Source organism: Brassica rapa, unplaced genomic scaffold (assembly GCF_000309985.2).
Source record: "Brassica rapa cultivar Chiifu-401-42 unplaced genomic scaffold, CAAS_Brap_v3.01 Scaffold0861, whole genome shotgun sequence".
In the NCBI taxonomy this organism is placed as follows: Eukaryota; Viridiplantae; Streptophyta; class Magnoliopsida; order Brassicales; family Brassicaceae; genus Brassica; species Brassica rapa.
Genome location: NW_022610799.1, coordinates 13059 through 26504, shown reverse-complemented (window position 1 = coordinate 26504; position 13446 = coordinate 13059). Strand labels below are relative to the sequence as shown.

General features: G+C 41.2%; 1 protein-coding gene across 3 annotated transcripts; it reads left to right on the top strand.

Annotated features, from left to right (window-relative positions):
- Positions 1 to 2716: 2716 nt before the first annotated feature.
- LOC117131114 lies at positions 2717 to 7231 on the top strand. Of its 3 annotated transcripts, XM_033283532.1 has the most exons (3): positions 6018 to 6203; positions 6298 to 6681; positions 6772 to 7231. In XM_033283532.1, the coding sequence occupies exons 1-3, from the start codon at positions 6111 to 6113 to the stop codon at positions 7099 to 7101; spliced, it is 807 nt and encodes a 268-aa protein (XP_033139423.1). In that variant the 5' UTR covers positions 6018 to 6110; the 3' UTR covers positions 7102 to 7231. The 3 variants fall into 3 exon arrangements, with proteins under 3 accessions (XP_033139421.1, XP_033139422.1, XP_033139423.1); XM_033283530.1 differs by having other exon boundaries at positions 2717 to 6681; positions 6772 to 7215; XM_033283531.1 differs by lacking the exon at positions 6772 to 7231 and having other exon boundaries at positions 2717 to 6203; positions 6298 to 6732.
- Positions 7232 to 13446: the final 6215 nt, after the last annotated feature.

Genomic DNA, 13446 nt, shown 5'->3' with positions numbered 1-13446 from the left:
ATCTTACAAGTGTCCAGAGAGGACATAGCAGATATCCTTCAAGTAGCCAATGGACCTAACAACCTATTCTCACAGCAACGTGGCACTCCAGACGTCATTCAAACATATCCAAACAATCACGTAGGAGTCGCCACAACAGAAATCAATCCAGATCTATCACGCCAACCAAAAGGGCAAGCATCGATTGACGGGACAACTGAGTCATCGGTCGACAGGGTAACACCAACGTCGATCGATAGGGATGAACCGACGTCGATCGATAGGGATGAACCGACGTTGATCGATAGATGTTATGAATTTGGAAACCGCGCTTTTGACATGTACGGAGCCAGGAAGTTCACTTGGGAACGAAGGGACGAGTATGGAGTCTACAGAGATGAGTGTGGACACGCACGAGGCGTAGCTGGTGAGATGATACCTGTCACAAAGGACGACATCAGGAAATTACTGGAGAGAGCCACATCTGTCTTCCAGAACAAGCCACTTCCTTCACACTCACAAGACTGGCACCAGAACTCTACACCAAAGATGAAATCAATGAGATGGTGTTTGGTATTTGTCGAGCTCAGGAAAGACTGGGAGAGGAGCTCGAATCATTGGTAGAAGATATACATCAACCTTTGGATAGAGGCTACAATGAGCTTTTCAGAAGAATGGCATAAATGAGGACAGAAATTGAGAGTTTACGTCAGCAACTTGAGAAGGAAGCCCCGACCTCAGCATCAATCGACGCACCACATGCACCATCGATCGACGTCAGTCTTCCTACAGCCCAGATCCCTGCAGAACCGCAATGTTCAGCACAACACAAGGATGAATGGGAAGTCTCATACATCGACACAAGGATAAACGACGTGTACTACCCTCTCAACAACAATGTGGACTGGCTGAGCACTAAAATCGAGCTACTACAGCAAGATCTGGATACCATTCCCAAGAAGGACCAACAACCAGCCACATCGATCGACATGTGTACAATCACATCCCTCGACGCTAAGGTCTCAGCCATGAATGAGAGGCTGCGGACTTACGAGGACATGCATGACCGCTTTATATCACCAGTCATGATAGATTTAAACAAATTGTCTAGTCAGTTACTTCATGCCCAAAGGGATATTGATAACATTACTAATCAAAATTTTTTGCAGGCAAATTCAGCATCGATCGACAGGCTATGAGGGCCTTGGATCGATGGCAAGAATCTTGTGGAGTTACTTCCTTACGCAGCAGCAGAGGTTGACAAGATCACATCGAAGATCTACACTGCTATAGACAACATGGAGGAACGACTTGACAAACGCTGCGATGACATCTACTTTCCATTCGACAACAAAATCAGTGGACTAGACAGCCACACAGAATGGCTACAGAAAGAAGTCAAAGCCATTCAGAGGCAACTCGCAGCTCAGCACCAGATATCAGCATCGATCGACAGGAAGCGAGCAAAATCGCTTGATGGTAAGTCGCCAAGATCGACCGCCGCCCACATAATCGCATCGATTGACGCCGATTCTACACTAGTCGGCGAGCAGCTGATACACAAGACGTTAGAGTCAATGCAAAAAGAACTGACAGAACTTTCAGCATACGCCTATGACAACATAGGCTGGCACAAGGTCAGCATTGACAACGTTCAAGATAGGCTACAAAACATCTCCAATGCACTTGAAAAGATGGATTACAAATGGACAAGAAATGATGAGGCCACAAGAAGTTTCATTGCATCTTGGTCCAGAATGTGCAGAGATGACGTGGATGCTTGTTTTCCAACAAGCAGCTGTTTCTCCACCAAATAGCCAATCACTACCACAGTCAAGCTAAATGACTATAACCAAGCGCTGAGTGGGAGGCAACCCACTATTAGGTATTTTATTTTGGTTTTATTAGCTAGCATTTATTTACTTTCGTTTTATTTCTTTCAGATTTAGGAGACCCAAGTAGGAGGACCTGAATATTGACCGCCGACGAGAAGTCGACATCGCTCGACATGGACAACCACACGACGATCGATGTAACATATTTCCATTGATCGATATCTACTCCGGTCAGATGTATCTTCCCTACTTGTTACATTTCGTACATCATGAACTATTTCATCTTAACTCCGACTGAGTTACACTAGGACAGTGTAATTTAAGTCTGGGGGGAGATTTACTGATATAATTTATTTTATTCTTATATAAAAGGAATTTTAATAAATTATGCTTAGCTACTGAAAATAAGGACTATAATCTTATATTGATTTAAACTTGAATATCTAACCAATCTTTAGCACCATTTTAGATTTACTGATTGCAGATAGCACTATAGATGCTAAAGCAGATCAACCTATCAACTACACACTTGCCTTGAAACGTATGAAGCAACCAAAGCTGATTTCCAACACTAAACCTGACAAACCTCTTGTCTTGGTGCTTGGTATACATGGGATCGGATTCTTCAGACAAGTCTGGAAGGTAACGCCTGGTGTAGATTATTTATCACATTTTCTCTCTCTAAATTTCGACCCTAGAATAGTTAGTGAGTATATAAAAAAAATAATAATAAATTAAAAAAAATTAATAAGATCTATTGTTTACTTAGGATGAGTCTGAACAGGACTTGGTGGCAAACACCATTAAGGCTTAATTCATAAAGACTCCAATAAAAGAGTTCGAAACGGGACTTGGAGGCGGCAATCTTCAAGGCTCGCTTTCGCAAAGAACTCTTGGATATAGGTCAAAAAGAAGTGAACAGAACTGTGGGAACCGAAATGTGCACTGTCGATTTCCGTTTAAATAAGGAAACTAGGAAAACCCTCACTACAAGAAAACACGCCGAATTCCGACGGAGATTCTGACGGACGCCAAAGGCGTCGGACAACTTCGACGGAATTCCGACGGAAACAAAAAATCTGAAGTCTCGGAATTCCGTCGGCTAATTCCGACGAATTTCCGAGAAAACAAGGGTCGTCGGAATATTCCGACGACTTTTCGACGACATTCCGATAAACAATATAACCGTTGTAGTCGTCGAAAAGTTGTCGGAACATTCCGACGAATTTCCGACGACATTCCGATTAACAATATAACCGTTGTAGTCGTCGAAAAGTCATCGGAATATTCCGACGAATTTCCGACGACATTCCGATTAAAAGATATAACCATTACGGTCGTAGGTATTCCGTCGGAATTTTCCGATGAATTTCCGACGAACCAAGTGACCGTTGCCGACAAATATATATGACCGTTTTATAGCCGTTTGAGATTGGAAAATACCGACGGAATTCCGACGGAATGCTTTATATCTGTCAGTATTCCGTCGGAAAGTCGTCGGATGTCCGTAAGCAATTTCCTATAAATGCAACCCCTCCTCATTCACCTCATTCACACCTCATTCTCTCTTCTTTCTCTTTAGTCATAACAATTCCGTGAAAATCATGTCTTTAGGAGCTTATTATCGTTCGTGGATGGATAAACCTCATTTGGATCCAAACACCAATTTGCTTACGGAAGAATACGTTCAAGGGATTGGAGAATTCATGAGGCTTGTTCAACAGCAACCGGATGCAAAAAGTGGTATGTTAAGATGTCCCTGCTCTACTTGCAATAATAATAAGGTTATAAAAGAATTTGATGTTTGGACTCATTTGTATATGAAAGGGTTTTCACGTAATTATAAAGTTTGGTACCTTCATGGGGAAACTGGTTATGAATATGGTAGTACTAGCGAACCTCAGCCTGTTAGTGAACTTCAGCCTGTTAGTGAACTTCAGCCTGATATTAGGTTAGAAGAACCTAGAACGGATATAGATTATGGTGTAGGTACTGAGCAGATGGTACATGATCATTATAGAGGGGAAGAACCAAATCCCGAATCTAGGAGATTTTTTGATATGTTAGATGCAGGAAAACAACCTTTGTATCAAAATTGTAGAGATGGTCATTCAGTCTTATCATCTGCAACTAGATTAATGGGTATTAAGACAGACTATAATTTGGCTGAAGAATGTATGGATGCGATTACTGATTTTGTCAAAGGTATTCTACCTGAGGATAACCTTGCACCGGGTTCATACTACGAGGTTCAGAAACTTGTAGCCGGTCTTCAACTACCGTACGAAGTGATAGATGTATGTATTGACAACTGCATGATCTACTGGAGAGCGGATGAGACACGAAATGTATGCAAATTTTGTGGGAAACCTCGTTATCAGGAGACGAGGGGAAGAGTTCCGATCCCGTTCAAAAGAATGTGGTATTTGCCTTTGACGGAAAGATTGAAGAGGTTGTATCAGTGTGAGCGCACAGCAAAAGCAATGAGATGGCATGCAGAGCATTCCATAAATGGTGAGATTAGACATCCTTCAGATGCGAAGGCTTGGAAACATTTCCAGTCAACATATCCAGAATTTGCGGAAGAGAGAAGAAATGTTTATCTTGGATTATCTACTGATGGTTTCAGCCCGTTTGGAAAGCATGGAAGACAGTATTCTCTATGGCCAGTTATCGTGACCCCTTACAACTTACCGCCGAGCTTGTGCATGCGACGAGAGTTTTTGTTTCTCTCAATTCTCGTCCCCGGTCCAGATCATCCTAAAATATCACTAGATGTGTTTCTTCAACCACTGATATATGAGTTGCAACAACTATGGGCGCATGGATTTGAGACATACGATGTTTCGTGCAAAGAAAACTTTCAGATGCGGGCAGTACTTATGTGGACAATAAGTGACTTTCCAGTATATGGTATGTTATCTGGATGGACAACACATGGGAGGCTATCATGTCCATATTGTCAAGATGACACAGATGCTTTCCAACTAAAGAACGGAAGGAAAACGTGTTGGTTTGACTGTCACAGACGATTTCTACCACCTGATCATCCATACCGCAGGAGTAAGACTTCGTTTACGAAGAACAAGCAGGTGTTTGATGGTCCACCTGAGGAAGTTAGTGGAGAAGATTTGTTGAAGCAGTTTAGGGATTTTGATGCAGATAGGACGCCAGATGTAGGTGGACATGAAAACATTCGAGTCAGTGCGGTTGGAGAGCTACATAACTGGCACAAAAAGAGTATTTTCTGGGATCTGCCATATTGGAAGACTCATCTATTGCGGCATAATTTAGATGTCATGCATATTGAGAAGAACTTCTTCGACAATCTGATGAACACAGTCCTTAACATCCAAGGTAAAACGAAGGATAATTTGAAGTCAAGGTTGGATTTAGTCGATATCTGTGATCGTTCTGAACTTCACGTTGATGAGAACGGTACGGCCCCTTTTCCCATTTATCGGCTGGATGGTGCTAGAAAAGAAGAGTTCTTTGATTGGATTACAGATAAAGTGAAATTTCCTGACGGATATGCATCAAATTTGGGGAACTGCGTTGATAGAAGCGAAGGAAAGTTTAGTGGCTTGAAGAGTCATGATTGTCATGTAATTATGCAGCGCCTCCTCCCGTTTGCTTTTTCAGCATTATTGCCACGTAATGTTCATGAAGCAATTGCAGGGATAAGTGTTTTCTTCCGCGACTTATGCAGCAGAGTAGTGACTGAAGAGGGTATTAATAATTTGAAGACAAACGCACCAGTCAGCATGTGCAACCTTGAGAAGATATTTCCTCCATCATTCTTTGATGTAATGGAACATCTTGCTATTCATCTCGCAAGAGAATTGGAACTTGGTGGTCCTGTGCAGTACAGATGGATGTATATTTTTGAGCGTTATATGCATCATCTGAAGAAGATGGTCAAAAATCAAAGCAGGGTGGAAGGATCTATAGTGGCACAGGTGATCAATGAAGAAACTGCAATCTTTGCTGAAAATTATTTTCCACCAGAAGTGCATACAAAACACCGAAGACCAGCTCGGCATGATGACAGAGGGGGAGAGAGCAACATATCATGTTACTGTCCCAAGCATGTTCAAGGAAATAGGACGACTTAGTGGAAAATTCACGAAGCGCAGACTTACGGACACTGAGCACGCTCATTTGCAAACATATATGCTCACCAACTGTGAAGATGTTCTTCAATATGAGAGGTAAAAATATTTTTCATTTACATTGTTAGATTAATATTCAATAAATTTATTTCATATTGATAATATTTTTGTATATAGTGTATATATGGCGGAGTTGCGTATGACTCACAGGCATGCAACAGAAGATGAGCTTCAACAACTTAGAGATAACGGATTTGCTGTGTGGCTTCGTAGTTATGTGAGTCATATATCATATTACCCTATGCAAATGAGTAGTTTAAATTTAATATAAACTAATTAACTTTTCACTCATATATGTTTTTAATTTGTAGGTGAATGATGGTTTGGCCAGAGGTTTTGTGTTCGATGATTGGATACGCGAATTTGTGCAGGGACCAAACTATGTGGTCAAATCATATCCAAAATTTTGTACGCGAGGATATGCATTCACAAGGAAAGGTCATTCTAAGACAACATATGATGCTGGTGTTTCATCTTCTTCCGGTGACGATGTCTACTACGACAACATAAAAGAAATATTGGAAATCCAATTTCCTGGAATGGTTGGATTGCGTTGTGTAGTATTCTATTGTGATTGGTATGACACCACCCCAGATAGAGGAGTGAAGATTGATGCGTTTGGTGTTACATCAGTTCATTCGCGGCGGAAACTTCAATACTATGATCCCTTCATTCTTGGTTCGCAAGCTGATCAGGTATGTCAATCTATTCTTAATTTTTTACCAATATAATTAATTAATGTTATATATTTTACTAATATTTGCATGTATAATTGATATGTATAGGTGTGTTACATCAGTTACCCTCGGGTGACGTACAGAGATGATCCATGGGTCACTGTAACGCAAATCAACCCAAGAGGACGAGTGGATGGAACTTCTGATGATGATGAACCATTGCAACCAGAGTCTACCAGCAACGCCCAGACAGTTGAAGATTTGGCAAATGTTGAACTCGTTGAGGATTTGACTGAGTTTGGACTTGATGCTTTTGTACATTCGGAGCCAGAAGCTGAGGTTGGGGAGTTTGATGAAGATTCAGAAGATTCGGATTGGTTTTTTTTTTTTTTTTCTATTGGTCCGTCGGAAATCCCTCGCAAAATACCGACGAGATAGCGACGACAAAGAGTTTCATTAAAGTTTGGAAATGTCCTCGGTAATTCGTCGCAATATACCGACGACATTCCGAAGAACTCGTCTAGTTTGTCGGAATGTCGTCGGTATATTCCGACGAATTACCGAGGACATGTGTTTTTAAAAAAATTTCAACATAAAAATCTATAAATTTATATGCCAAAACTATGAAAATAATACATAATAAGTGTTTAGTATAGTATTAGATCGCCACCGTTCAAATATAACAATTCATTAAAATATTTATGTATGCATATCACATGTTTTCATAACATCTCATCTTAACACTCATATACTTATACAATCATATTCATCTAATCTTACACTACAAAAAATGTTGCTGTATAAATTCGTGTTATAAAAACATTTCTATTGTTAAATCTTTATGCAAATACTATCTATATTATCAAAGATTTGTATTTTTCTTTTAGAAACTTGTAACCAACCCTTAAACACTAAGTCGTCGGAATTCCGTCGGAAATGGTCGTCAGTATTCCGTCGGAATATACTGACAAACCAAAATTCCGTCGGAATTGTAATTTACCCGGGAAAACTAAACCGCGTGAAATTTTCGCGAACCGCCAATTGGTATATATTTAATGATACCTACGGAATACTGACGAACCCGTGTCCGTCGGAATTGTTAAATATAATTACCCTTCTTCTTCCTTCTTCGTTATTTCCGCCTCCGGCTCTCTCTCAATTCTCTTCGCGATTTCTCTCCCTTTCACGGCGATTCCGGCCGTTCTCGAGCCCCCATCACCGGCGAATCATCTTCTCACCCTCATATCTCTTCCCCAAACCCCAAATCATGTAAGAATCATCCCAACCTTGTTTTATCCCAATTTTTTAGGGTTATGGAAGTTAGATCTCGAATTTTAGGTTGTTTGATTGAAAATTTTAGGATTGATTGGATAGTTTAGGATATATAAGTTAGGATTGTTGTTTGGATTGTTGTTTAAGTTTTTTTTTTGGAATTATTTTGTGTTTTTGTTAAAATTCAAAACGTTTTACTGTTTTTAAAACGTTTTTTGATTTTTAAAAACGTTTTTCAAGTTTCCAATAATAAAATATGTATAATAAAACGTTTTTTAAAAATTTTAAAAATATTTAACAACATTTTTCTATAATTATAAAAATTTTAAAATTTTGTATACATATATATATATATATATATATATAAATCATGTATAATAAAAATTTTTAAATTTTTTATAATTTCTTACAAATTTCCAGTAATAAACTATGTATAATAAAACATTTTTTAAAAATTTTAAAAATATTTAACAACATTTTTCTATATTTATAAATTTTTTATAATTTTGTATACATATATATATATATATATATATATATATATATAAATCATGTAGAATAAATTTTTTTTTATAATTTTTTATAAGTTTCCAGTAATAAACTATGTATAATAAAAGGTTTAATTGTTTTTTTTTAACGTTTATAAAACCTTTTGTAAATATATAAATGAAAACATTAAAAATAGAAATGATTTGAAAAGATTTTTGATGTATTAATTTTTTTTTAGGTCCGAGGATGTACCCCGCCCCGCAGCCCGTCTTCGACGTAGTTCGGTGAGCAGTTCCCGTGCATCGGGATCGTCTCAGGAACAAAACTCGGTTATCGCATATATTCCCGCTCCAGCTCCCGCTGCCCCTACCGCTGCTGCTCAACAGGATCCGGGGGTCATGCCAGTTGATCTATTGGTTCAATAACCAGGTCGAGAGCATCTCCCGGTTCTCCATCCCAACCCACGACGAGGACATAGCACTTGGTTAGTATTTTTTTTTATTTGTAGTATTATGTTTTTTTCCATTAATTAACTTGTTAACTAACTTGTATTTTTTTTAAAGGTTCACCAAGTCGAAAAATGGCATTAGCAGGAGCATCAACCAGATGATGTACTCCATGCTTCGTTTTGGATATTCAAAGTGGAGTGTGATTCTTTTCGAAGAACGAGAGTTGTGGTTTCGTCAGTTTGCGGTAAACTCTTTTTCATTTTTTTAAAGTATTTACATTTTTTTAAATATATTTACTTATTAAATTACGTTTGTTTTGTAGCAAGAGTTCAACTGGCACTCCGATCTCACGGAAACAGTCCGTAAGAAATTCAACGAAAAGGCCATGGACTCTTATACAAAGCAGATAAACGCGTGGAAGACAGTTTGGCAGAAGAACAAGAGGCCACGGTTCATCAACGGGACGGTGTGGGAGCAGTTGATAGCTCATTGGGAGAAGGAAGAAACTGCAGAGACGTCTTCTAGGAACTCCAAGAACCGAAAGAGCGATCGTGGCGGGAAAGGTATGTATGTGCACAACCTCGGCGCTTGCTCTATGTCTACTAAGGAAGATGAACTTGTAAGTTTTTTTTAATTATTTATCTTTATATTTTTTAAATAAATTATTTATATATTCCTTGGCTAATAATGGCGGTTTTTTAGATCGAAGAAAATGACGGTAATCCCGTTGATCGTCTCCAACTCATTAAGGTGGCTCACACTAACAAGAAGACGGGTCAAATTCAGGATCTCGTGATCAAAGGTATCGTTGATTTGGTGGAAGCTGAAATAGCAACTCAATCTCAGCCTCTCTCTGATGACGGCGATTCTACGGGAGCTTCAACCAACTTGTCCCTATTGCAAATAAATGAGATGGTTGAAAAGGTAATTTTTTTTATTAATATATTTTTTTTATAATGTCGATTACTAATTTGTCCATATTTACTAACTTTAAATATTTTTGTAGGCGGTTCCTAAAAGGAAAGGAGGCCGTTTAGTTGGGTTGGCCCACCGTGCTTCTTCATATCCGGCGTCTTCTTCGCAAGCTCCGTATGCCGATCCCATGATTCTCGAGGAGCTACATGACAAAGATGAACGGATTGGGGCATTGGAGGAGCAGAACACCACTATCCTTTCTGAGAATGCCACTATCCGTTCGGAGAATGCCACTATCCTTGCTGAGCTGGCATCCCAGAAGAAGTTCAACGCCGAGATAATGCAGAAGCTAGATCGTTTGATGTCTTCGAGTTCTTAGTTTTTTTCAGCTTTTTAAAACTGTCTGAATGTTTTTTTTTTTCGTTTTGCATGAATTTTAAATTTTCTGAATGTTTTTTTCTATTTCGGTTTGTATGAATTTAAATTCTATAATATTATTATTTTTAAATTTCAGATTTTATTTATTTATTTATTAATTTTTCAAATAAAAAATATATATAAAATGCAAAATTAATTCGTATTAAAATTGCCATATTCCGACGAACTGAGGCCTCGGTAAATACCGACGGACTAGGATTCGTCGGTAAATACCGACGGACCATTATTCGTTGGAAATTACCGACGAATGTAGAGTCGTCGGAATTTACCGACGAATCTTAGTCCATCGGTATTTACCGACGAATACTAGTCCGTCGGTATTTACCGAGGCCTCATAGTCCGTCGGTATTTACCGAGGCCTCAGTTCGTCGGAATCTTCGGAGGATCCGTCTCCGTCGGTATATAGTTTTCCGATGAACTCTGGTCTCGTGTGTCCGCATCGGAATATTGTCGGAAGTTCGTCAGAATGACATTTCTCGGTATTCGTCAGAAAGTCGTCGGAAGGTCTGACAAAATTCCGACGAATTATTTTTTTCCGACGAAATGATACCGACAAACGCTTTCGTCAGAAATTCGTCGGAATAGGCCTTTTCCGACGAATTTCCGACGATTTCGGCCATCAGAATCCCCCTGTTTTCTTGTAGTGCCTAATTTCCCAGAGGACCCGGATATCTGCTAATTACCACATGTCAAGCAATCAGAACACGAGAATAACAACGATAAAGTATAAGAAATCGAAAAAAGAGCAAAGAGGATCTTATTTCCAAATTTGCGTATGAGCGTTTACAACAAGGTATAGGCCTGGGCTCGAGAGCTGTCGGTGAGATTCCTAGTTCTAGCAACCCTAAGACGGCTAAACCTAATTGAGTCGCAGCTCGAAACAACAAAAACGGAAAAATGCCTAAATTGCTCTAAGTGCTAAGTTTGCTCTGAAAAAGTCCTCCCCCATGCTCCTCGCCTAGGACTCCTTATATACTAGCTCCAAGGTCGGTTTACGCTTTTACTCTTCTGCCCTTAAGCCGTCATAGCATAAAAATGGAGATATTCCATTTTTCCCGATCTTCACAATTATCTTCAAAACTTCAGTATTTATCCGCGGAAACTTGACATTTATCCTTCCTTATGGACCAAGCGTAAACCGTGCTGCGGTTTACGGGCTTTAGGTTAAGAAATCGTAGGATGGGCCTCGAGTCGTGTTTTAGGTCCCTTTGGGCCGTCTTCCGACTCAACACGTTTACTACGAGTTCTTTCGATAAAGAACGAAGTTTCCGCAGTTTTTAATTTGCAAAGTCCGATCGATGATCTAGAATAGCGGAAAGCATGAACTGAGCTTGCTACGGTCTTCGGGAGATAGCTTTTGAAGGTTTGACGAGAATGCATGGACTGGTGTCGTATCGATGTTCGGAAGAGCTCGATCGCTATGAAACGACCAAACTTTGGCTCAAGCCCGGTCGCTACGTAGCGACCGAGCTTTGGCTCGAGCTTGGTTTCTACATAGGGACCGAGCAGGACGAACGCTCGGAAGTGGCCACGACCTGTTTTGAGCTTCCGTCGGACTTCTCGATTCTTTCTTCCGTAAAGCTTTTTCGTAAGAGAGAATCTATTCCGAAAAGTATTCATCGGGGAAATTCGTATATTCTTCCTCGGACGTTTTGAATGTTAAAATCGCAACCGTTTTTGACCCCAACAGTTAGCCCCCCACCGTTAGAGTTGTGACTCTAGCGGGCGGAGAGATGATTTTGACAAAGTTAAGCGTATTGGACGAAATTCACATTTTAAGCGTATTCCGAACCCATACTTCTATAAGTAGTGGGCGCTTGTCATTCATTTTCTTCACACCTTGCCTTCTTTATTCCTTCAAAAACCTCTCTAGTTCCAAAACCTTTCCTTTCAACATGTCTTCCTCCCAAGGTGATAAGAGAGATTCCGACGTCGAGATGGGCGAGGCCACTTCTTCGGCTCCGGTTCTGACTTCTCCGGCTGAAGCGCCGGCTTGTGTTGCCGGTCATCTTTCCTTCCGAGAGAAACTGGTTCGTCGCCAAACCGAGAAGGAACTGGTTCAAGCTGGCTCCGAGTTCCCGTCTTCTTCTGTGAGGTCGTTGCCCCGGGTCATGGGACCGAGGTCATGGCTCCTCTTCCGCAAGCCCTACCTGTGGGTTCTTCCACGACTACGATCCTTGTCGAGGACAAGGAGAAGGCCGCAGACTCTATGCCTCCTCCTCCGGCCAGGAAAGAAATCATTCTGTCGCTGCGCGCTCCCAGCGCTGTTCCGGTTGCTCAGCCTAAGAGTCGGAAGAGGAAACTTGCCAAGAGCGGTGACGGGGAGACTTCGCAGCAAGGTGGATCGAGCCTAGCATTGGGACTTCGCGGAAAGGTTTGTATCTTGCTTGAATTCTCGATCGTCTTATGTGCATTCTTTCTCGGACTTAGTCTTAAGAATTTTCACCGTTCGCAGTTCATATCGTTGATCGATGGGATGATCAGCGAGTGTGGTTCTGAGACCAGTCGCCTTTCCGGGGAGTTGGTGGAGCTTAAGGGTAGATGGTCTGAAACCGAGACCATGCTGACAGCTGTCAAGGACTCTCACTCCGCGAAAGTGTCGAAACTCGAGGTTGCGATAAGGGAGCTCGAGAGGGACCTTGCTTAAGGAAAAGAAGGCCAGGAAGGCCAAATCCTCGGAGCTGCGTCGGCTCCAGCGTCAGATCGAGGGTGATGCGGGACTAGCGAGCCACGGGATCCAAGAGGCCACAAATGCTCTTCGCGCAGAATTTCAGGCTCGCTTGGCGAAGATCTCTGCTTCCCTGGGTTCTCTCGAGCGTATCCGGGGCAGAGACCTAGCTTTGGCGACGATTGAGGCGGGATGGCCATGGTTCGGTTGTTCCAAAGTGAGACTCCCCCGACCTTGGAGGCCGAAGAGGCCCGACTGTCCGGCTTCAAGGGAGATATGGCAGCCGTGGATGGAGATTTTGGTCTCATCCTGGCTGACCTGAAATCCGCGTGCTTCCTTCCGACGTGTTCAGAAGACCCAGAGGGGAAAGACCCGATGGTCGGAGAAAACGTAGGTGATGCGGCTCAAGGCTCGGACGAGGCAGCGGGTGAAGAGGGGGCGTGAGTTATGAGGATGACTTGGGTTAGATCTCTTGCGAGAGATTTTTTTATGTTTTTATGTGTCGGCCTTGAATGGCCTTGTTTTGTATTTCGGGACTGGCCGTGTGTGGCT